Raw genomic sequence first — 25,724 nt, 5'->3', positions numbered from 1 at the left:
ATGTACATTTTTTTTTCACGATTGTCTTTTTAAAGATTGACACCGGAGCTAACATGTGTTGCCAATCTTCTCTTTTTTCTTCTTCTTCTCCCCAAGGCCCCCCAGTACATAGTTGTATATTCTAGTTGTAGGTCCTTCTGGCTGTGCCGTGTGGGACGCTGCCTCAGCATGGCCTGATGAGCAGTGCCCAGGATCTGAACCAGCGAAACCTGGGCAGCTGAAGTGGAGCTCGTGAATTTAGCCATTCGGCCCCTGGGCCGGCCTCCACATGATTTCTTTAGAGTCAGGTTTCAATTTTCATGAAAAATTGAAAGTTTTGATCAGAAGTACATTGATCAGCTAGGGAAAAATTGACACCTTTCCTCCATTAAATATTGGGATTTCAATTAAACACGACAAATGAAGTACATGCATTTTATCTCTGGTCCCTCCTAGCATTGTTTTGCTGTGGATAAAAAAAAAGACATGAAAGCAGTGATTTTGTCTGTTGAGCAAGAAGAAACTTGGAGCTAGACTGGCCCAATCAGCCTAAGACCTTGAGAGACAAACTTATAATTCAACGGAGTCAAGTCTATTGACTCGCACTGAAGGAGACTGCACACGAGGAGAAACACAGGGCTAACTTTGTAGCTTAATAGACTTATTCTAGCCTGAAGTGAAGAATTTTTACTATTTCAATCCAAACTAATTTTCACCAAACAAAAGAAAAGATAGAGTTTTTAGAGACTTTTGGGGAAGAGTGAAGTTTTGCTGAAATTTAAGTGAAGCAGCGTCGTGATCATCTTAGTCCAAAGCAAGGCTGTGTGTAGATGGGTTGACATCAGGTCTGGACTGAGAAGTGGAGAGGAGTCCTGTCTGTTCCTTTGGGAACAAAATTAGGAGAGATGTGGAGTGTTGTTGCTTCTCTGAAGTTCAGCATGATTGTAAATCAAGGCTGCTTCTCTCTGTCAAAGTGACGTAGCCCTCCAGGCAAGAGTGGGATGTTTCATTCTTAGTGACCTAATTTCAAACAGTGGTTTCTGATGGATTATGATTTTGGAGGCCAGAGTTTCTCAGTGAGTAAGAAAATAGTAGTCACTCAAAGAAGGGGGTTGTGACATTTTATAGCTGCGTAGGGTCCTTGGGAGAAGTATTATTTCCTGTTAACTTTGTAGCTCACTTTATTAGTACCTGTTATTCCAGCTGGAAGGATTTTTATTTCCTCCTTCCAAACTAATTTTTACTTTCTCACTGTACAGGACTTGGATGGTGGCTCTGTGATGTCATCAGGAACCTGAACTCCTTTTACCTTTCTGCTCCATTAATCTTATCATGAACTTGTTACCATATGATGATAAAATGGTTAATTAACCTTTCGCATGTCTGCATTCTCTGCAGAAAGAAGGGAGAAGTCATGGGAGCTTGTCCCATGTATGCTACCTTCAAGAGTTTTATCTGAAAGCCCCATCCAGAGACTTCCACTTATATCTCATTGGCCTGAACTATGTCACGTGACTATCCCTGCTGCGAATGTGTGATGAAAACATTTTGGGTTTTCTTTTGTGAGGAAGTTTGGCCCTGAGCTAACATCTGTGCCAATCTTCCTCTATTTTATGTGGTATGCTGCCACAGCCTGGCTTGATGAGTGGTGCTAGGTTTGTGCCTGGGATCCGAACCTGTGAACTCTGGCTGCCAAAGCAGAGCATGTGAACTTAACCACTACACCACTGGGCCAGCCCCTATAAACACATTTTTAAAGTTTCATGTTGTTGCTCCTAACTACAATTGAGATTTTCTTAGTAAGGACGTAGGGGAGAATGTATATTAGGTGGGGAAATGGAAGTCTTTACAACACTTTCCAAACTCCAATAAAATGGTATTAAAGGAATAAAAAAACTATAAACATACAACAACAAAGAATGCATAAGAAGAGACAAGAGAAAATGTCAGTAGATTTTTTTAAAGTTGTAAAGCAGATGGAGAAGTGTTAACATGACTTACTTGAGCAGAGGAGGTGAAACTCTAAATGCCTGCCAAGGGGGAGGGCATCAAGAACCAAACTGATCTGCCCCATAGAATCTTGGAGAGTGAATTGGAGGTTCTGTGGGAGATGCAAGTGAAATGTGAGGGATAGACAGAGGGATTGGTTAAAAGCCTATATAAGGAGTAAATTTCCATTTAATAAGCTCTTTTATCTTCACTGATTCCTTCCTACTTGCATTTGTTTATTTTATTCGTGAGCGCCTTGAGTTCAATGCTTAGTACGTATTTTAATCTTTCTTGTTTTAAGTAAGATTATATTATGTGTAACTACTGATGTTTTTGTATCCATTCCTGCCATCTCATTTTATTTTTTATTTATTGTTCGTTCTTGTTATTTTTTTATTCTTTTGCTAAACTTTTTGTTAGTTTGAATGAACTTTTCATTTTTTTGTTCTTTCATAGTTCAGAAGTATGTACTTTATTTCTATTTTTTCTAGTGGTTACTCATAAAAATTTTTAATGCACCTAAATTTTTGTGTGTGTGTATAAGGAAAATTGGCCCTGAGCTAACATCCGTTGCTAATCTTCCTCTGTTTGCGTGGGGAAGATTGGCCCTGAGCTAACATCTGTGCCTGTCTTCCTCTATTTTCTATGTGGGACACTGCCACAGCATGGCTGGATGAGCGGTGTGTAGGTCTGCGCCCAGGATCTGAACCCACAAACCCCAGGCCACCGAAGTGGAGAGTGTGAACTTAACCACTAGGCCACCTGGCCAGCTCCCTAAATTTTTTATGCCAAATGCATATTTAATCAGGCTCTATATCTTTTCCAGGAACAAGCCAAGGACCTTAGCAGGCTTTTCTTTTCTTCATTCCCTCTCCGCCTCCCTCATCCCTCCTACCCAGTAAGGATTTGATCTGGAATTACAATTATATATATATCATTTATTATATATTTATAATTTACTATATAATAATAACTTTAGATTGTTGTTTTTATATATTTATATATATATGAATTTTTCAAATAGGATGTATTTAGCTTAATAAATTTTTTGGAAGTTTTTGCTCACTTCTTCAATTTTTTCCCTTTCGTTTATTGTTCTTGCTGAGACACATTCTCTAGTAATTCCTTCAGAGATTATGCATGGGAGGTAAACCATCCAAGTCCTATTGAATGAACCTCAGTCTTGGATTTTAGTGTGAGTGAGTGTAAAAGGTTAGATTCCAACTTATTTTCAAAATTATTTTCCTTTGTAACTTTGAAGCTGTATTTGATTAAAAAGTGATGTCAGTTGGATTCTAGGTTCTTTGTTTCCTCTTTCTGGAAGCTTTCGGGATTTTCATTTTATCCTTAGTGATCTTCGTGTGATGTGCTTGAGACTTGGTGACGGACGGACCCTTTCCATCCAAGAGCTCATATCTTCCTTTAGTTTTGGGAAATCTTCTATTATATTTTGAGAAATTTCTCTAATCCACTTTCTTCATTCTCTCTAGAATTTGTTAGTTGCCCCAAGGCCCCTTCTGCTCACACGACCGTGCAGTTTGGGGCCTGCGGCAGTCTCAGGTTCACTGTGGTGCTTCCTAGCTTGCCTCTGCAGCGCATGACTAGGCTGGAGATTCCTTCTTCAATCTGTTCCACCGGGCTCCTTTCTTAAGGGGATTCTTCAAAGTATCTGTTCCTTTGGAGGACTCCTTCTAATGTCTTTGTTGATTTCTGCTCGTATAATTTTCCGTAATTATCGGGGGTTAGGATGAGGGAAAGGGATGTCAGCCTATTCTCTGTCCTCAGTCTTGATCAAGCCTCTCCACACTTTATTTTTATTTATGAGTTTAGTAAATACAAACTCTCTCCGCTATATTGTATGCTTTTTGAGGATCTGGTACTACACTGTACCCTCAGACATGTTTATATTTCTCACAATTTAATAAATACTTGTTTACATGTCTCCCTTTTCCTAACCTGCCTCTGGTGGTTTTCACACATAAGCTACCTGCTATGTGTTTAGGAAATACAATTTTGTTTTAAATATGAGCCTAAGCTAATGACAATTAAGGTAAACTAAAGATAATGTTAATAACAATAATAGTATTTATTGAGGACTTGCAATGCACCGGGTTTGAACTAAGCACTTTACGCATACCGTTATTATTACTATTTTGCAGATGAGGGTACTAAGGCACAGAGATGGCAAGTGACTTACTCTGAACCAAACATCTAGTGAGGAGCCGAGGGGAAATTTAAACTAAGTTTTACTCCACAGCCTGTGCTCTTAAGCATTGTATTAACTGCCTCCTGTGAAGGTGTATTTGCTAGATTTCAAGGTCAAACAGCTGGTGTGATTATCCGTGACTTTTATGTTACAATGTCTGTGAGAACATCTGGCATAGAGTTAAAACTAGACTCTCAGTATTTTTTGGTACTTATTGAATTGGAATAGAAATAATCATCGTTGCCTTTTGTTATTGTCCAATAAAGTTGATGATAGACACTTTTTATTTCCTTTTAATTTAACTATAGGTACTAGTGCTACAGACCTACTACAGACAATGGCACGCTAAAATCGTGGTCAAGGAATTAAAAAAGCAGAAAATGTTAAGGTTGGAGTGGGAAGCACAGGAAGAAGTAAGGAAGACAAGAGAAAAAGAAGCATGGATGCAATTGGACTATTACCGGAGGCATAATCCTCAAACAAAAGAAGATTTCGAACTTCTTTATAATGCTCTAGAATGTAAGTTTCAAGTAGGTTTTGCATAAAATATTAATTTTATGATTTTTTTATTCGTAGGAAAATCAGGTTTACTAAAGATAAAAGGAAGACCTTATTTTAGGAAGATGTCTTGGGAATGTGTACCAGAGAATTTTAAAAGATGAATAATTTCTTAGTAATTTCAGGAATTAAGGCTGGAATAAAACTTGAAATGCTTTATATTAACAATGGGTAGATAAAATGTGTATACTGCTCTGTAAATTATGCACTTTTATTATATTATCTCATTTGATCCTCATCCCTGTGAGAAAGTATTGTCCAAGCTGGTTCTCTGATGGTCTTGGGGATTGGAGAACTGAGCTGAACTCTCTCAAATCCCCCGATCCAGCATCCTGTCTCTGCTTCTGCTCCTTAGAAGAGGGGCTTGGCAATACCTTTCAATGCCCCTCCATTAATCATACTATACAAAAGTACGTTCCCTACGCATTTGACTTTTATGCCTCAGTTCTCGCACAGGATGTGTGCTGGGCATTGATACAGTTAAAAGCTTCAGTTACTTGAACAAGCCAAGCACTCCCTGCTCAGGGCAGGAGACACACTGCTCTTCTGGAAGCCTTTTCCCATTGCCCACCTTCCAATCTCAGCTTAAATGTCACCCACGCAAAGGATTTTGTGACTGACGATACAACTTGGATATTCTATTGTCATCTCGCGGTTCTCACTGCACCCCAAACTTTTCATTTATATCATCACGATCTGTACATCTTTTGTTTAACATTAATTTTCACCACTGGACTGTGAGATCCATAAAAGAATAACGTGCCCTTTTGGTGATCTCTCTTTTTCTGTGCTTAGCTCACATCCCAACAAATATTGGTGGAATAAATGAGTGAATGAATGAAGGGGAAACCCAGGATGTAGTAATGCAGCTCTCTCTAGCTTCTGCTTTCCCAGGAGTACCTGCTCAAGTGACAGTAACTGCAATGGAGGAGTTATTTATTACCTTACGTGCCAGAAAGTGGAGAAGTTGGACTCTTGTGATGACATAGAAGAATTTTAAAAATTAAAAATAGCCTCAGTTTTTTTTTTTTTTTAGTTGAACAGGGTCTTTTTATCCTAAGAGAAAACAGTCTCTGACTTCTCTATGATTATCCATACCATGAACTTAAAGCAAATTTTGTTTCTTTATTTATTTATACACTATTTGTTTGTGAATGTTATTGTGTGTTCTGTTATTTAAGTCAATGTTTCCTGTCTAATTGAATGCAATTTTAGGTGTCGGATATTGGTTCTATTTAAAAAGCTGTATGATAATATGCTGTTTACTGAAGATGATACAATTAACAAGCAGTTTTACTAAATTTGTCTCTTTGGTAACATGCAAATTGAGTGGCTTTGGGAATGTGGCAGTGTCTGAGGTAACAGTTAAGCCTGCTCCCCAGGCTTGTACGTCTACTCCCCTTTTCTCCTAGTTGTTGACCTCTGCAAATACTCTCTGTTTTACCTTAAATTTCGCTTCTGTTTCTATTTTCCCTGTCAGATGAAAATAAAGGTTATTTCTAAGTGTCAGTAGTTAGAGAGCACCGTTAGCAGGGTGTCTGTTGGAGATCTTATTGACAAGTACAAAAGTAAAGTTATTGGGGAACTCTGTTCAAATATATTCCAAATTCATATATGAATAAACCAAAGGATGCCATTGTTGTTTTGTTTGGTTAACAGGCAACTGTGCAAAATAATAGAAAACATGCTGAATGAGGTTCTACCTTTTTTACTTACTAGTGGTGTTAACTTGGACAAGTTACTCACTTTTCCTAAGCCTCAGTTTCTTCATCTGACAAAGGACTTAATAATTTCTGTCACCTTTATAAAGTGAAAAATACAAAATATTACAGTTATGAAAGTGCTTAAAATGTACAAAGACATGCATATTTTAGTTGCTCATATAGGGTAAATAATTTTATACAAATTTTCTATTAAAGTAGAACAGATATATTTTATATGTCTACACATGATTTATATGGAAGAAAATGAAAATGAGATTTCTTACATAAAAGAGGCATCTCTTAGTTTTCTTCCAGCCCTAACATCCAAATTAAGACTCTCAGAATAATAATTGAGTTATGTTTTGTTGCAGTTAAAATTTCTGGTTCGCAAGCTCAATAATTTATACTGCTCTTCTTTTTAATGGCGTTTTCATTCCATATTCTTAACTCCAGTCTTTGAAACTGCTGCCCTCTTGTGGCTCATAGTGACAATTGCAGAGTTTGAATTACAACTCCTAATAGGAAGTTTAACTTTTCCTCCAGGTAATCTGTCCCTCGGTAGTAAAAGCAAAATGATATCAATTTAAGAAGATGAATTTAACTACATAAGCTTATATAATGTATCATAGCCAAGATAAACTCAAGGCAACAATGTTTGATTTTTATGTCTTTATTTTTTCTTGCAGCAGTGTGTTGAGAGTGACTTCTTTCATGGATCTAAATTGTCACTCTTAGCTCAGAATCAGCATAGGGATCATCATCTTTAGGAAACCTCTCTTGACAGCACAGGTTGAGCTCAGAGCCTCTTTTCCTTGACCCACGATGTTCTGTACACACTAATCTCTTAACTGTTTACTTTTGTACCTATGACACCTGATAGGACCTTCTCATTATGTCTAGTAAATGTTGGTTGAATTGACTCTTCTAACCCTTTGCCATGTTTTGACTTGTGTTAACTCTGTTTTCTGACTCTTTTCTCATTATTACCTCTTGATCTCAAGGTACCCTCACTTCTACCTTTCGGAGACTACCTGGACCCAGTCCATTGACATATCTGACCCTGTGCTTTCAATTTGAATCTTTCTTGGTTCTCTCTATTCAGGCTTCTAGTCTGTGATGAGACTTTTGAAAAGCATATGCATATAAACTGCCAGTGGTGGACAAAATACTATATCTTCTGCTATTTCTTGTTTGGAAATTGCAAGTTAGATCTCAGAAATTTTATAATGTGTCCGGAGTCTAGATACTAGTCCTGTCCTTTCATTTTATAGTTGAGCTTCAGACCCTGGAAATTAAGTGATTTGTCCAAGAAGATAAGTTAAGGAGATAAGCTGAATACATTCTTGCAAATGAACCAATTCCTTTAATATCTTTTTCTTTGAAATATTGGTGGTTATTGACATCTGTTATGGGCTGAATTGTGTTTCCCCCAAAATTCGTATGTTTAAGTCCTAACCCCCAGCACTTCAGAATGTGACTATATTTGGAAATAGGGCCTTTAAAGAAGTAATTAAGAAAAAGTGAGGTCGTACGGGCGGGACTTAATCTAGTATGGCTGGCATCCTTATTAAGAAGAGGAGATTAGGACACAGACACGCACAGAAAGATCATGTGAAGGTATCAGAGGAAGATGGCCATCTACAAGGCCAGGAGAGAGACCCTCCGTAGAAATGAACCCTGCCATCACCTTGACCTTCAACTTCTGTCCCTCCAGGATAGAAGGAAATACATTTCTGTTGTTTAAGCCGCCCAGTCTGTGGTACTTGGTTCCGGCAGCTGTAGCAGACTAATACAGTACCCCAGATTTTGTTTGTTTTTAATTGTCATCCCTGGGGAACGTATGTTTTATGAAAGAGGACAGAATCTCTCTTGTTTTCCTCAATGTCTTCTCTGTATAGTTCTGGAAACTATCAAATCAGATATAAACTCAGTTTTGTCTAGCTGCTCCTGATTCCTGTGTTTGCTAGGAATTGCAATTATAGGAGATACTCTGCAAATTCAAAACCAAGGTTGCTACATGTGAAAGGCACCGAAAACCTGGAATGAACTGAAGCTTATGATAAGTGTCAGAGACTAAAGTGACTTTTTGAACTATTTGTTCGAATAAAGAACAGTAGGTCACTGTTTCGCCCTCTGTTTTGCTTCTCTTTTCTATGAAGAACTGGAACAAACATGGCTTAAATGAGTTCAGTTTCCCTGTCCGGATGTGTATACCGGGGTATCAAAGTAATTTTCACAACCACTCTCAGTTATCTTTAAATCATCATGGAGAAAGGGAGAGATACACAGAAGCCATGACTTTCCAGAGAAGGCTTATGATTAACTGTCGCACGCATTACAGCTTTTTATAACTGCCTTCCCACACACTTTTCACAGGTACCTGATTTGAATTTGAGGTTTATTTATGAGGTTTATTTATTTACCTTACTCCAATTTTTGTTGCATCCCATGCATTTTGATATGTAATATTTTTTTCTTTCCTTAATAGTGGACATTCTTTTTACTTGTTTAAAATGTTATTTTTGATAGTATTTCTTACATTTCCGAGGAATTGGGAATATTTCTTTTTAAACTTTTGCTATGAATTCTAGTTTAATTGTACTGTGGTCAAAAAATGCAATTTTCAGCATTTCTGAATTGGGGATTTTGTGTTTCCTTCCATTCCTACTCCTAGAATTTATATAAATTTATATATAGGCTTCATAGATCTTTAAAAATAAGGCATATTTTCAGCATTTGGTGTGCAGAGCTTGATGTGTATTAATTAATTTAAATTTGTTAAGCATATTGTTCAAATATTTTTTATGCTTTTAATATTTCTTTATTTGACGCTGTTGTAGAGTAACTCATTTGTATTTCCTTTATGTTTATATAATATAAAATATACTCACCACAGCAGTGTTTGCAGCTGATAGACGTTTTGCTCTGTATAGTTTCATGGGATGTGTTTTTGTGTATAAACGTTCGTGAGAGTCATACCTTTCATCATAAAATCATCTACTTGAAGGAGTGAATTTTGAATGTTTCCCCCTCTATTTTCTATATATTAATATTGCTGCTTGTGCTTTCTTTTTTGTTCATATCTGCCAACCTTTTATGTTTAACCTTTAACCTTTGGTGTCACTTTGTTTTAAGTGTGCCTCCCAAAAACATCATGTCATTAGATTTTTAAAAATTATTCTACTTTATTTTCAGCAGAAAAATTTAACCATTTCATATTTTAAGATATAATTATTATACTTGATTTTGCTTCTCTCATCTTGCTTTATGCTTTCAGCTTTTGATTTTTTTTTGCATAAACAGTTATGATTATTACTATTTTCTGTAGTGATCTGAAATATAGGCATCCTTCATAAAGTTTTTCAAAGACTTTCTTACACATGGTATACATTATCAAGTGGGTTCATAGCTTCCCCTTTCTCTAGCTCTGAGTCATTGAATTAAGGGTTATTGCCTCCTCTGCTCCAGCCTCCACTTTCTGAGACAGAACAGCAGCAGTTTGGGGGATGACGTTTGTACCTCTGACAGTGTCTCCCAGCAGTACCTGCGGGATAGCTTGAAGAAATTCCCCCAAGGTTTCTACCGTGTGAACCACACCCCTCTCTGATTTCCAGCACTGATTCAGGTCTCTCCCTCCCCTCCAGCATCTTATGTTGCTTGTATCATTTCCATAGGCATTTAGGAGAGAGGGCTTAGCAGCCTGTGTATAAACCTCCATCTTGTCAGAAATTTGGTTGCCACATGTTAAAGAGGTACTGTGATAAACCAGAGGAGCTTCACCTGGATTGAACATGAAATTATGTCAAATGATGTGTGATTTAAGAAAAGAAAGTGTTCATGTCTGGAAAAGAGAAAGCCTAAGTGGAATGTGACAGCTGTCTTCAGATACTCAAAGGGATGCCGTGTGGTCCAAAGAATAGACTATGTGCCTCACAGGCTGGTACCAGGACCAGGGAGGGCAAATTAAACTGTTCAAGCGGCTGAGGGGAGGATACTGTCTTAAATGGGGGATGAGTATTGAACTATTTAATTTCTAAGGTTCTTTCCAACACTGTGCTTCTGTTAATGTGAATACATTTGACATTTTTGAAATGTGAGATTTAAAACAGTTTTCTTTCCCAAATTTTGTGTGTGTAAGACTTGAGTGGAACACTTGTTAAAATGCATATATCTGAGCCCAGAAATTTTGACTTATTTAAGTTTGGGATAGGACCTAGTAATCCATATTTTCTGATGAAGGTTCATTTTGAGAATGTGGGATTACTGTTTAGATAAAATGAGTTTATTAAAATACTGCTCTTTAGCATTGTATGGTTTGGTCTCAGGATGTGTTTCATGCAATTTATTTTTTGTTGATAGTAACTAACACTTTAAAGTATTACAAATATTATTTTAACAATTCATTGGTTTGAGTAAAGAGTATAGTAAATGCAATTACTTTATAACAGTTGCTGCTATAACTTAGGGTTTTGTAAAGAAATTGAAAATGGTACCTCAATGCTGGTAATGAAGGAGCCAATTGAAGTCAACAATTCTACATCAAACTGTGTCAGTTCGGGTCCTGGGGGAAGCAGACAACAAGATGGAGTTGGAGTGAAAGATAAAGGGGAGAGAGAGCAGGGAAAGGTGAGGAAAGTCTTCAGGTTGAGGTGTTGTTTCATACCTGAGAAAGTTGAGAGAGGGAAGGAGAGGATGAAAGATAGAGAGCCTCAAACAGACACAGATCTGAGGAAGTCTAAGGCAGCCCAGTGGTCAGCTCAGAGGCAACGATTGACCACAGAAGAGACCGCTGTTGGACAGATGTTGTTGGGAACCAGGCCCTGAATCCCCCATGGTTCTCAGGCATTGACTGAGAGCTTTGAGGGGAATGTGGTCTCTGCTCCAAAGTGGCAGCAGATCCGAAGTGCTGTACCTGTACAGCTAGCTACCTGTACTCCTCACAACAGGTACTCTCTGGAAGGGAGATCTGAGCAGTACACATTCATGGCCGCAAACCCAAGCCATGTTTTTTTCAATACTGAAGAGTAAGTGTGCTTGCTTAGAGGCATAATTTGACATTATCTGTACTGATTTCTTTTGGCTTCTGCTTGTTTGACTACTTTTATTGCTTTAAGTCTCTCAGCTTCTATTTCATCCTGTTTTTTCGTATATCAGATGTACAATATGAATGATTCTATTCAGGTATAATTTTATTTAAACTGATACAAAAATAAAATATTGCTTGTCAGGATGTGATGGTAAAAATGCTCTGTAAAGATGTGAGATTTTGAAAACTCAAGAGTCTTTCATGCTATTCCTCCAGTCTGGCAGCGAGAAGAACTTGCACATATTAACCAGTCTTTCACTGGAGCTGAAAGGAAAGCTGCTTTGTGTGAACTTCTGGAAAAAGAGACCCAGATAATTGCTTCCATTGGGAGACATAGATACGTCGCTTATATGGCGAACCAGGAAGCATTAATACAAGCTTTTTTGGATAAGGTTAGTGAAGTAACAATTATTTAAATGTGAATGTATCCTGAGTTTAAAAATGTAAGGTAATGAACTAAAGAAGAGACTTACATTTTAAGAATTTGCTTGAATTTTATTTAGCATTTTGGTGACATATTTCTTTAAATTCTATTTATTTTTTTCTTTCTTTTGATACAGCTTTAGATTTTAACTCCAGCCTAGAATAATGATTGACAAGTAACGTGAGATTAACATGTTCTTAACAAAAAGGATTTGACCATGAAGGGAAAAACGGAGACACTTTGCTTGTGACTCTGTTCATTTAGATTTAGGCTGACTATAGAAATCAGATGAATCGCACACCCTGATAAAATGGAGTAGTGAAGTCACAAAATGTCTGAGTTTAGGGTGTCCCCATAGTAAACGACCTAGGGAAAATAGCTGCAGACTGGTGTTTTTGCCTTTGCTCACCAGGTCATTAACTGATTGGAAATTTCTGACCAAAAGGATATATGATTATTGAAAACATGCAATTAAGGGAAAAACTAAAGTAATTACCTTTTCGTGGTGAAACTGCCTGCTTGATATTGAATAGTCTGTTTCCATAGTGACCAATTTCCTTTTATAAACCTGATCTTTCCAAACAATTAAAAGCCAATCCAGCCGCAAGAAGAAGAGGAATGGAGTGCAAGATATTCGCATATAGTGATCTAGATGTATGATTTTTATTTGAGAACATTCCTTCTTAAAAACCATATTTTTTGGATACTATAAATGCCTTTCTCTTAGCTTACTTACTCCTGGTTGATCTCAGTTTTTCCTGTGGCTTTAACTACTATCTGTATCCTGGTACTTCCTTCAGTTCCAGACCAGACCTTTCTTAGGAGCTTCCGAATCACATCTCTGATTGCTTACTGCCATTGCGCTTTGGATGTCCCAAGAATTCACCTCAAGTTGACATGTCAACTCCCAAGTCATATAATCTCACCATTCCTTCACCCCTTTCCTCCACACTGATCCTATTCTGTAGCACTCACATAATTTATCTCCATGAATGTTTCATCATCTATTCAGTTGCTTCAGGCAGAAATCTGGGCATTTTTCTTGACATCCCGTCCAGCGCCCATCCTGTTTGTTCTATTACTTTAATAGTTTCCTCAATTCTTTACTTTGTTATTTCCAAACTCACTCCCACTGCTTAGGGAAATGGCTCTGCCATGGCACCCTGATGACCTTACATGTATCCAAATAGGCCATGTAGGCAAAGACTTGAACTGCAGCTAATCGAAGTCTTGGTGCAATGCCTTGTGATCCTGCTGAAATGCAAAAGGATGGGAGGCTTCCGAGGAGATGCTATGGGGCAGCTCCTCTCTCTTCCTTCCGTATCTCCCTATCTCCCTGTCATGAGACAAGTCTTGTCTTGTGCGTGTGAACTTGACACTAGTTTAATTGAACTGGCTTTCCTCCTCATTTGGATTACTTTATGTCTCCAAATTAGGCTCTTGGCCTCCTGTCTCACTTCTCAGTTCCGTCCTTCATCATCCACACTGCAGCCATAGTGACCTCATTAAACATAACTCTGCCCGTGCCTCTCCTCGCTGCCCTCAGGGAACAAGGATTTTCATAATCGATTCTCAGCACTCCTCACCCATCCCACTGTTGTCTCTCCTCACTCACTGCAGCCGCACTGCTCTAGCCATGCTCAGTTACGTACACATCCTCAGAAAGACCACGTGCTCTTAATGCTTTTGCATCTGGTGTTGTCTCCCCGTGAAACTTCCTTTCCTTCCTTCCTCAGTAGCCAGCTATGCATCCTTCAAAACAAGCTCAGATGCCTCTTCTTCCAGAAAAGATCTGCTAATGCTGCTACTTTAGCCTGTACTACATGCTTTCATGAGACTCTGATTCACATCTGTCTTAATATTGAGTGGTCAAGTTTTATTATGTCTGTTTACATGTCTGAATCCTTCCCAGATTCTGAGCTTCTGAAGGCAAGAGCTGTCTTTTGTCTCTGTATTCTCATGTCCTCACATGGTGCTTAACACAGAGTATCAATAAATGCTTGTGGAAGGAGGCAGGGAGGAAAAATAAGTGGCAGAAATAATTGTTGTGTAATTTTATATTTCATGTATTAACAAGAAATTATGCAATGTAGATACTATCATTTCAAATTCTTGAATATCTTCATTCTAGGAAAGATGAGTCTACTGTATAGAAGCGATAATACTCCTACTTCTCCAGAGTCGGATTTTGAACTAAATTTATTTCTTTAGCAAGTTACTTTATCTTGAATCCAGCTTTACCACTGGGAACTGTGTTCCTTATGTGTCTGATTGTTAACCTTACCAGAGGACAACATGGACCCAGGGCGTAAGAGTGTTTGAAGGAGCTGGAGGCCTCTGAGGCACCAAGGGACAGGGAAGATGGTTGGTACCCACCCGTCCTTACTAATGAGGCTGCACCTTCTACAGGATTTCCCACTTGTGCTTTCTCTGCTGTTTTGTTTCCTGTAAACTATTTTAAATTCTTGTGGTAAATACTTATACACTGTCTCTTCTTCTTTATGACTTTACACCCTCCCACCAGGCCTCATGTCTAGCATTATCTCTAAACATTTTTTGAATTACGAAGAGTGCAAAATTTTATCAAGTCCCAACATATAATAATGACTCTGGAGTGGTGGACAACCATTACTCTTTCTCATGAAGTACAACATTCTAAGAGGGCTTTAAATTTTACCCCAAAAAATGAGGTGGGGAAATTTTGTTCATCAGGATTCCTATAGGAAGGAAGATCTATTTTTTGTTTTTGTTTTTTGTAAATATTTTGATAATTTGATTTTGATTTTGGGGTAGAATCTGAAACCCTGAAGGATCCTGAGTGTAGGAAGAATTGCTCTGTGCCAGAAAAATGGAGGTTTTTTGGGTTTGTTTTTGAGGAAGATTAGCCCTGAACTAACATCTGCTGCCAATCCTCCTCTTTTTGCTGAGGAAGACTGGCCTTGAGCTAACATCCATGCCCGTCTTCCTCTACTTGATACGTGGGATGCCTGCCACAGCATGGCTTGACAAGTGGTGTGTCCGTCTGCACCTGGGATCTGGACTGAGGGACCCCAGGCCCCCAAAGTGGAACAAGAGAACTTAACCACTGCACCACCAGCCTGGCCCTGAAAATGGAGGTATTTGAGTATTGCCAGGAGAAAAAGAAAGTAGGGTGAAGAGACAATTGGAAGGCAATGGGGTACAACATGGCTTCTTGTGACTTCTTTAGTTAGATTACTAAATAAATGAAGTATTAAGTGCAAGATGATTTCTTTTTGCTAAGAGGAGAGGAAACAAGGGAAATGATCAGGCCTTAATATCTAGACTGACTCAGGGAAGCACACAAGTTGCAAGACCAGAAGGTTGAAGGAAGGATGGAAAACATTAGCCACAAGAACTTGTAGAAATCAATGGAAAGGCTTTTTGTGGGTCATAGATCTTAGAACTGGAGTTCTAAACCCACAGTCACCCCAGGTGATAAACCAGTTAATCTCACCAATCCCACGGCTGAGATTTAGAGGAAATAGACATTTTAGCTGATACAAGGGAATTTTACCTCAGTTTTGACCAAAGGGTTGTATAGGGCAAGAAAAACACAACCACAGAATGGAACAACTATACTTGATGTCAATCCCTGGTCCATTACATGGCCTAATTAGTCCAGTCTTTAAAAATATTGAATAATAGTGACTTTTGGCCTGCTTTTACCTGTTATAGTAAATTATAAAATCTTTGTTATTCTAATACAAAATCATTTTAATCTTCTTTTTGTATATGATGCCAAATTAAACATCATAGAAAACAATTAAGATACATTTTACAGTTAATCTTTCGTTGTAGATACTTGTACAATGTGTATTCCTCTTTATGCCTGCCCACTCTCCCTCCACCCCCCTATGCCTAGTATTGTGTCTCGTATTCAAGAGCAGTCAGTGTTGATTTCATAAAACTTGATGTAACTTACTGTTCTTCAGTTGTTTTGATTGCTAAGAAAAAAATAGCTTATAATTAACCCCTGAAGCCAGAAAAGATCAGAGTTTCTTCAAATGTCAAAACTAACAACCAGAGCCATAATGCAGATTTCAAGATCTGCATTTAGCACCATAGCATATAGATATGAAAAGAGAATATTTCCTTTCTGTTAACTGGAAATGACTTTGGAGAATAAAATTTTATGTTTTGATTTTAGTTTCACATCATTGAATCTAAATATTATGTGGTTCATTGAACTAATGTTTTATTTTTTATCTTCTTATCCTGAATATAGAGTTTCTCTGAGTAATGAATGATATGATTTTAAATTAGTCTAATCAAGGCATTGAACCAATCAATTATTAAGGACTCCATACTAAGCTTTCATTCTCCACTAAGAGCTTAATCTCAAGATTTTTTTTAAAGCTTTAGTTAGATAAATTGTAATTTTAACACATCAAACATTGACCTCCACAGGTTATCAAATGTTTAAAACTCACAAGTTGACAGAGGTGAAGAAATTCAAGTCGAGAAATCTGAATAAACAATCATCAGCCAGTTTCTGATGTGGCTTGAGTGCTCTTAACCCAAACTGTATAAAGAGACCGTTTGAATTTCTGCAAAAGGTTTTCCCTAGAGTCAAGGCCATTTATTTCTTTGATTCATACACTTCTCACAATCACAAGCTAAAATACTGCAATCTATGTTAGCTGTGTCATTTAAATGTTTTCTTTCTGTCCCATATTCCGGTGGCCAACAGCTAATGGCATAGAAAAATGTGGCCCATGCTTGCCTTTCTCTGAGCTCAAGGGTCCACAGGGGTGTCATCTGTGGATGAACAAAACCCCTTCACTGTGTAAAAGAAAAATTGATCACTACCCAGTCGCTTTTAGGGGGTTAGGGTTATTCTTAGTTTATGTTCTTTGGGACTTGAGTATTAATTTAGGAGGAAGAAAAGACTTCCTCTCACAGTGCACATTTCTTCTCTTTTGTGGAAGCCTGCTGCTACTCTCAAGGTTTTTGTTATCTCTCCACCTTCCCTTCAGTGAAATGTGTCTTCCTGCTGTTCTGTTTCTCTGCTCCAGAGTCTGTGCTATCTCATTTGTTGGCAGCTAAATGGAATTTATTACGCTCCTGTTTTCTGAAGCAATTTAAGAACTTGATTGTTGTACGTCTCTTATTATAGCCAAGGCGTTCAAAGAAAAAAGGAAATAGGAAAGAGAAATAAGCAAAGCTGACATTTTCCTGCATCAGAGTAAAAAACGCCTTAAGGCCTGAAATCAAAGAAGCCAGACTTGAAGACCAAGTTATCAGTGTTGGTAGAAATACATCCAAGTATAAAAAAGCCTTGCCAAATAGATTTTTTCTATCTTATCAGTGCCAACACTGGGGAACTTGAACTTCAAATCTAGGATTCCTTGATTCTATAACTCAGTTCCCTTTAATCCGGCTAACACCTAGTTATTCTTCAGGTTTTATCTTAGATACTATTTTCTTTTCACCAGTTAAGTGCTTCATAGCAACCTGTAGTTACCTCTTTACTTACAATCATCAAGCATAATCATCCTTTATTTTAATTATTTATTTTCTTATCTTTATATTCCATTAGATTTGAGAGTTCTCGAAATCAAGATAGTATTTTATCTACTCAGTACCTAGCACACTGACTAATATGTAGTAAACACAATAAATATCTGTTGACTGAATGAATGAGTATTGTAGACCCTGTGAGATAGACAGAACTACATGAGAAATCTATTTCTTATAATCTTTTGGGAGAAATAGAATTGAGAAACATAAAATAATTATAGAACAATTTGGATTCCAATTTCATTGTCCTGAGTGATTGAAATGGAAACACAACATACTTGTTTGTGTGTATGTGTGTGTTTATAAGTACACTAGGATTTCAGATACTAGTGATTTCATTGGTTCAAACCATAGTAGTTAGGAATCTTTATGGAGAAGGTAGGGTTTGAGTTAAAAATTGAAGGATGGGAAGGTTTGGGATGATGAATATATTTGGAAAAATCTAAGATACTGCTGTATCATACTATATTAGATGAGGCTAAAGACTTGGAGGGAAGGTGGAGTTAACTCAGTCCATCAGCTGGAAAAAATACAATTAAGTAGGTGAACTAGGCATTTCATTAAAAGGTTATTATACTTGGATTATTACAAATGAAATAAGCTACCAGCCTGCAGAACAAAAGGTATTGTCCATATTACTGGAAGAAAAGAAATTACATTTAATAGAGCTACCCTGAGGAAAATTTCATGCAAAGATTGAGACACTAGTTAGACTTTAGAAAATTGCAGTATGAAACTTAGCCTAAGATTGCTTATTCCTTAAAACTTTTAAAAAGAGCTTTGAAACAAGCATTAAACTTCAAAGCACTCTGATGCCTACCCCAAACAAGGCTGTATCCATTTAAAACAATATTTTTCTATTTCTAAATGATAATAATTAAATGATAAAATATTTTATTATTGAGCTATTTCCCTTTTACAATCCTTAACAAATTTTACCTAATTCTATCAGACAGCTAATTAACAATACATTATTTAATATTAGATTTATGCTCTAAAAATTTAAATTAATTATGGGGCTACAGCTTCTCATTTGTTGGATTAAAACTAAAACTGAGGGGCTGGCCCCGTGGCCGAGCGGTTAAGTTCGCGCGCTCCGCTGCAGGCGGCCCAGTGTTTCGTTGGTTCGAATCCTGGGCGCGGACATGGCACTGCTCATCGAACCGCGCTGAGGCAGCGTCCCACATGCCACAACTGGAAGGACCCACAACGGAGAATATACAACTATGTACCGGGGGGCTTTGGGGAGAAAAAGGAAAAAAAATAAAATCTTTAAAAAACAAACAAACAAACAAAAAACCTAAAACTGAGAATCTAAAGTTTCTAATGAAGATTCCTAACTCTGAACAACATGCATTTTGGCTTTGATCAGAAAATGGTACCATTACTTTGAAAATATATTAAACAGTTGTTTTTAGAAGATAACTTTGTAGTTCTCAATGTAATTTAGCTAATATGAAACATAAAAAAATTAAAGGTAAATTGACGCTATAACTAAAAATTCCTCATAATGCTGTCATACTAAATACAGCTTTATGTTATTTCTCTATTTGGCTAGTCGATATTCCTGATGACTTGTTCAAATACATGGACTTCTATCTAAACTTTAAATTATATCAAATCTAAGATTTAAATTGTTGCGAGTGCCATAAATGTCGCTGTGGACATCTGCTTTGTGAAGAACTGTGAACTTGCTGTAGATTTATCTTTAGAGGAAACAAAGCCATATCTCACAGAGGTTCTTTCTGCTACGTTTAGCTCTAATACATTGAGAATTGTAACAATTGGTCTACACAGATTGTCTTCCATTGGCAAGGCATGATCAAGACACATTTATACAACTGAATATAATTAAACCAAGCAGATAATTTTTTTTTAGCATTCTAATGCTAATGCTTTTTGCCAGGCAGGTAATGAGTTACTCTATATACCCATCGAGCCATTCAACATACTAGTTAGTACAAATTAGTAGAAAATTCTGAATCTTGTAGAAGTGTTTGCACTTCTGCAACCTGAACAACTCTCTCAGATTTTTCTCTAAAATGTTTTACTTTCCCATGGTCTACAAATTCTTCAATGAATTTTCTTAAGTTTTAGTGATACTTTTATTCACAAAGCACATGCTATTAAGGTTAACTTTTAGTAGAAGGAACAAAATTATTTTTTAGCCTTTAATTAACTGATAATTGTAAACATAATGTTATTTTTAAGTGTTCAGCTCCAAAGATGTGGAGAACATTTGATGGCAAAATGATGGAAATGGATACACAGTTTACCATCAGAGCCCGAGAACTGCAGAACATCTATAAATGCATTATGCTGAAAAGTATCTCTCAAGATGAGAGGCTGGATGTACTCTTGACACTTAAACACACTGTGAAGGTATGTTAACTTTCTCTTAGCTTGGGGGTATCACTATCAATAAAAGAAACTGAATACTAAAATCAGCAAGATGTTTTGTATTAAGCCATTATAAAGATAAATTTTTATATATATGAATTTTATTTTGTCAACAACTATGTTATTTTGGTATAATTTTGGGAGGATGTGGTTTATGCATTAATATTTATCAAAAATTTCTCTAACTATATATTACGACACATAGTAAATGAAACTATAGCACAATGAATATTCTAAATGCAAATATATCCCTTCTATGCAATGGGTGCAAATATATAGCATAAGATTAATACTCAGCTCAGTTCAATAAAACAGTACCTATTGCCTATATACTCTGACACTTTTCAATGAAAATTTTATTTTTAGCAGTTTTAAAGCAGCATCAGTGTACGTATTTTTGTCTTTTTTTCTCATTCATTATTGATTTTCTGTTTTTAGTCCTGCTTTTAATGAAAATGAAATGGGTGTCCCAGGTCAAGTTCCCAAGACGCAGCGTCTGAGATGGAAATTAGTGTGCAGGAGTTTATCGGAGAGTACACCTGTGAGGAAATAGATAACAGGCTTGGTCAGATGGAGAAATGTAACTCATCAATGATTTCAGCCAATCTCACAGGGATCTCTGAAACTGGGAAGGCCCTTTTGAGTTGTCCTGAATTGAGGCAAGGGGCCAGGAGATTTTACTCCCACACTGACCATTTATTGGTTGTGGGCTGCCCCCTGGGAAGGAGGTGTGACTTTGGGTGAGGCATCTCTCTTTACCACAAAGCAGTTCTCAGAAAGGGACTGAGTTGAGAGTGTCAGCCAACAGTGCACAGGAGTGGGAGAATGAGTACTTCCCGTCTGGACACAGCGTACATGACACATACTGCTGCTTGGACCCACTAGCTTCATATTCTGAGGTTTGAGAGCAGCTCCTCCAGATTTGGATAGGCTCTTTTGTCCTGGGGAAAATTACAAGTGCAAGGTTGGTGAAATAACTACAGCCCTCTAATGTTGTCACTGTTTTTTAAGGCTGCAACGATACTCATTCTCTTTCCTCTCCTACCCATTTTAGATTTCCTCACCCTCACCTGTAGGGATGACCCACCCCTTGAGAGGTCTGGACCACTGATCACTATGCTCTTCTCAGGCTGAGGCTACTAGACTTCCATTTACTGTCAAAATTGGGCAAGAATATAGCAAGAAATTCCCATTATCTTGGTGCCAAACATATTCTTCCCTGTCTCCATTCGGTAGTAACAGCCCTACTGCCTTTCAGAGATCAGGGTCAATTAACTCTACAGGCATATGACACTTCCCTTAGCCCCAGGTCTTTTGGCCTAAGGAGCCCAGGCATTAGCTGTAGCTTAAAATTTAATAGGACTCTTGCTCTATCCTCTGGTAGAAGCATTTTCCCTCCAGGAATTAGGACCTCTGAACTTGAAGGGCCCAGAGTTGCAGGGACAGGATGCAGAAATTCCCCAAGTAATAAATGGGTCCATTTCTACTTCCGCCACCTTGGTTTCCAGAGTAGGGCAGTTTCAGGGGCTTCAAGTTGGTCTTCCACATCATGTTAGCTCTTACCCCACGGATCAAGAAATCAAGGGTAAGGGGCTTGCGTCGACTACCAGGTATTCCATTCCAATGATATGTTCAAGGACCAGGAAAATGAGTACTGGGTGGATCTGAGAACCCAGTGGACATATTGTGAGCTGGACCTGGATCAGGACTCCATTTATTTTTTGTTCCCACATACCAGCAATTTTCAGCCAAGATAGCTTTCTTCAGCTGACGGCAATCCAGAGAGAGGCTCAGCTGACAGTTGCCAGCTGCCAACCCTATCAGCAGCTAGGAGACCTCGTGCTTCAGTTCTGAAGCAGGGGTAGTCTGGGCACCATGTCACAGGATTCGCTACAATGGATTTGTTTTCTATATTCCTAATGAAAGGGGAAAACCTAAGTACCATTAGGGCCGTTGGTAAAACTCTTGTGTTTTATAGCTCAAATTGAAGGTAACATCGAGTATTTGTAATTGTCAATATAAATAAATTAAATCAGTATTTCATCTAAAAATATTTGGCTTCTGAAAAATGACTTTGAATTCTCTAAATTTATAAGATAGTTACCAGATGCCTCCTTCAGTTTATGGCATAGAGATATAAGTTGTCTCTGAGCTGTCATTTGTATGAACTATTTCAAAGCTTGTACATAGGCAATGGATTGGGTAACTCTGCATGGTCAGTCTGTTTTGATCATCAGTAGACCCAAATTGCCAGAGCATATAGGTATAAATATTCAAATGATAATCAGTGGTTCACTATAAATAACAACTGAAAAAATGTCAGCCATATTTAGATCCATCTAAGTGAGCCATGTGATTTCAATCTAAGAATTTCTCAAGTATAGCTATTAGATACTTCATGTGGGTTCTTTGCCTCCTAAGTTCTTCTGTCGAGAAGAAACAAGACAAGACACACAAAATTCTTAAGGCATATTAAATAGTTGAGTAAATGGTTCTTGTTGAGAGGTGAGTCTCCATAGGTCTCGCACATTTCTGCCTATCTTGAGAACAGAGGCATTGACTGCCTTTGTTCTGGACTACCTCTTCAAAGGTATTTGTGTGGTAACTAGCCTTGGAAGATAAAGATAGATAGGAAGAGGGAGAAGCCGTAGATCCAGAGGTAGGAAGTAAACTTGGTATCTGTAGAGGGCAGTAAAAAGAGCAGATTGGAAAAAAGAGAGTGCAGGTAGGGAATACAGTAGAAATGCTCTTACCTGACATAATTAGGACCACTAGGTGGTTAATTTAAAAGCCAAAGGATGGCTCATAAAAGATAAATTGTGCATATCTTAAACAATATGTTTAACCTAATATAGTCACATGTACATTTATTTAACAATACTTTGATAGGAGATAAGGCCTTTAAGCATTACTCAAATTCTGGCTCTATTCATTTATGGCTGTGCAACCTTAGATAAGTTATTTAATATTTCTGAAAAGCAGTTTCACCATTTGTAAAATTAGTTGCTTTGAGGGTATAAATATATATGTATGTGTATATACGTACATGTATAAGTATATATAAAATATAAATTAAAATATATAATCTATATGTCTCAGTGCTTACAAACAGGGAGCCCTCAATAAATAAGAGATATCATTTTGATGACAATTAATAATACAGACTAGAGAATCTTAAACCTGAGTACAGGTAGAATTATCTAGAGAGCTTGAAAGAGAGACAGACAGACAGACATACAGGGTGAGAGAGAGAGAATATGAAAATAAATGTAGAGGAATGTTTTCTAGGCCCCATTTCAGAGCATTTAAATTAGATCCTCAACTGTGAGGGCAATGTTAAAATCTCCCTCATGTCCTTCTTATTTGCCTTCGGGGTCAAGGACCACTGATGCAGACTCTTGAATTAGCTATAACAAGTATGTATTAAAAAGTACAGAAGAGCATTATTTTAGTGACTGACTTTACCTTCTGACTCTTTCATTCAAACTGTGTTTGTTGTGGTCTTCTGTTGGGCAGTTATAGTAACTTCTATTTTGTTACTTATAAATCCTTTTACCTTAATAACCTAGCTCTTACCTGGGCTTTCTTATTCAACCACACTTGTTTCTGCTACTTTATTAAAAATTATTGTGAATTATATAAACATGCAGAAAATATATATAAAATATATATGTGCAGTTTAGTAAATACAAAGCTACCAACCACGTAACCACCCTTTGGCCCCCAAACAGGATATTGCGAACATTGCTGGTGTCCCACTTCGTAATGGCAATTCGCCCTCTCCTCCCCTGGAACTACCATACTGACTTTCATGGTAGTCATTTCCTTGAGTTTTCTTCGTAGTGTACCACCTCTGTACACATTCTAAATAATATGGCGTAGTGTTGCTTATTTTGGATTTCATTTAAATGGAATGATACTGTATGTATTATTTTGGTGCCTTGCTTCTTTTGCCCAACAGTAATTTGTAAGATTTAAGCTTGTTATTGTGTGTAGCTGTAGTTCATTCATTTCCATACATTAGATAATATTCCTATGTTTGCATAAGCCATCACTTATTTGTGTAATCAACTCATTTATGGATATTCGGTTGTTTCTGATTTGGGGCTATGTGAACAATGACTCCACGTGCACATTTCTATAAAGCACTTAAGCATAGAATGGCTGGGTTGTAGACTATGCATATCTCAAACTGTACTAGACAATTACTAGATAAATCTAATTTTTTTCCAAGTTAGTTTTGCCAATTTTTACTCCTATCAGTGATGTTTCATTTATGCTGGAGTCTAGTTTTCAGTTTGTTTGGGTGATAATTTAAAAAACTAACTTAGTAGTTTTTTTTTTTTTAAAGATTGTCCCTGAGCTAACATCTGTTGCCAATCTTCCTTTTTTTTTCTCCCTAAATCCCACCCCCCCCCCCCCCCCCATTGTATACTTACTTCTTCTAGTTATGGGTCCTTCTGGCTCTGCTATGTGGGATTCTGCCTCACCATGGCTTGATGAGCAGTGCTAGGTCCATGCCAAGGATCCAAACTGGTGAAACCCTGGGCTGCCAAAGCGGAGCGCATGAACTTAACCACTCAGCCATGGGTCTGGCCCCCAAACTTAGTAATTTTTAAAATTCTATACTGAATATTTTTGTATTTTATATAGGAACATGACTGTAAACTGACTCAGGAAATTTTAGAATTGATTGACAGAGAGGTTGACCTTATGATGAGAGGAGTCAAACATCAAAACCTTGAAGGACTCAGGAAAAGAATTGCAACACTCTTTTTTCATTACATCAAAACGCCTCTGTTTAATCCAGAAGTTGCAAGACACCTTAAGGTACTCTACTTTTTTTTCTCGAACTTCTTTCTCAAAATTCTAGTATGTGCTATAGTAAATTGAAGTATATTCATATTTTCTTTTAATACTTTACTTGGGGTCCAAGTGGAAGACCATCTTATTGGTGGAAATCTCCTTTGAATGATTATTTTTTATGTTGATAAATTAAACTTACTCACTTAACTTTTTCTGTGTCTGTATTTCCAACCTTGAATTCTTTCCTCATCTCTGAGCCAAATTTTCAGTTTAGTATTGCACTATGTTGAATGTGTCATGATCTCTCACACCATCGTGCTTTTGCACGTACTCACGTACTGTTGCTTCTATCTGGAATACTGTCCCCTAGCTTTACCCAGCGAACTCCTGTTCATTTCCTAAGACTCAAATTACATGTCCTCTCCTTCACAAGACCGCAAAGACAGGTAAACTCTTCATTCTGAGATCCTACATGCACCTCATTTGTGTTCCCTTATGATACTTACCACATGGTTATATTTATTACTCAACAGACCCATGTAGATATCCTGAGAGAATTTCAAAAGTAACATGTATTTGAACTAAACTACCTTCACCCACTCCAACATGCTTAGGCTTCTGTGGAGATTTTGCTCTCTAAGGTCAAGATAAGCGCCTTATTGCCTTCTCACTGTGCAGAACTATTTAAAACATTTTTAGTAAAGTTTTGGGGAAGTTTACTAAAGAATTCTAAATAGTGTTTTATTCCAATGATTATTTTTAGAATTATAATTTTTAAGAGGCTGACTAAGCATCTATTTTGCTTTTTTGACATAAACAAAATCTCAGTATTTAGTCAAAACTTATAGAAAAATAAAAATTGTTTAATTTTTATATTTTTTCTTTTTTAATGAATTTTTTAAACTTAATTGTATTGCAAGAGAATATTAAGTTGTCCATTATATTATTTCTTATTCAAATCAATATTTCATTTGTCCCAGCTACCCTCTAGTCCTTTTCTATAGACTTATTCAGTTCTTATGTTTGCAGTAG

At 37.2% G+C, this 25,724-nt stretch overlaps 1 protein-coding gene across 5 annotated transcripts in view; it reads left to right on the top strand.

Annotated features, from left to right (window-relative positions):
* The window catches only part of IQUB (IQ motif and ubiquitin domain containing), a 57,108-nt gene that overhangs the window by 18,918 nt on the left and 12,466 nt on the right, over window positions 1–25,724 (top strand). For 3 of the 5 annotated variants that reach the window (XM_070616455.1, XM_070616456.1, XM_070616457.1), the window contains 4 exons: window positions 4,483–4,693; window positions 11,738–11,913; window positions 19,698–19,868; window positions 24,540–24,716. In XM_070616455.1, coding sequence (XP_070472556.1) covers window positions 4,483–4,693; window positions 11,738–11,913; window positions 19,698–19,868; window positions 24,540–24,716 — 735 coding nt within the window. The remainder of the gene's footprint in view (window positions 1–4,482; window positions 4,694–11,737; window positions 11,914–19,697; window positions 19,869–24,539; window positions 24,717–25,724) is intronic. The other 2 variants (XM_070616458.1, XM_070616459.1) reach the window with 1 other exon arrangement.

The sequence above is a fragment of the Equus przewalskii genome, chromosome 4 (genome assembly GCF_037783145.1).
Source record: "Equus przewalskii isolate Varuska chromosome 4, EquPr2, whole genome shotgun sequence".
Classification (NCBI taxonomy): Eukaryota; Metazoa; Chordata; class Mammalia; order Perissodactyla; family Equidae; genus Equus; species Equus przewalskii.
Note: the sequence above shows the minus strand (reverse complement) of the source record. Positions and strands in the feature narration are given on the sequence as shown.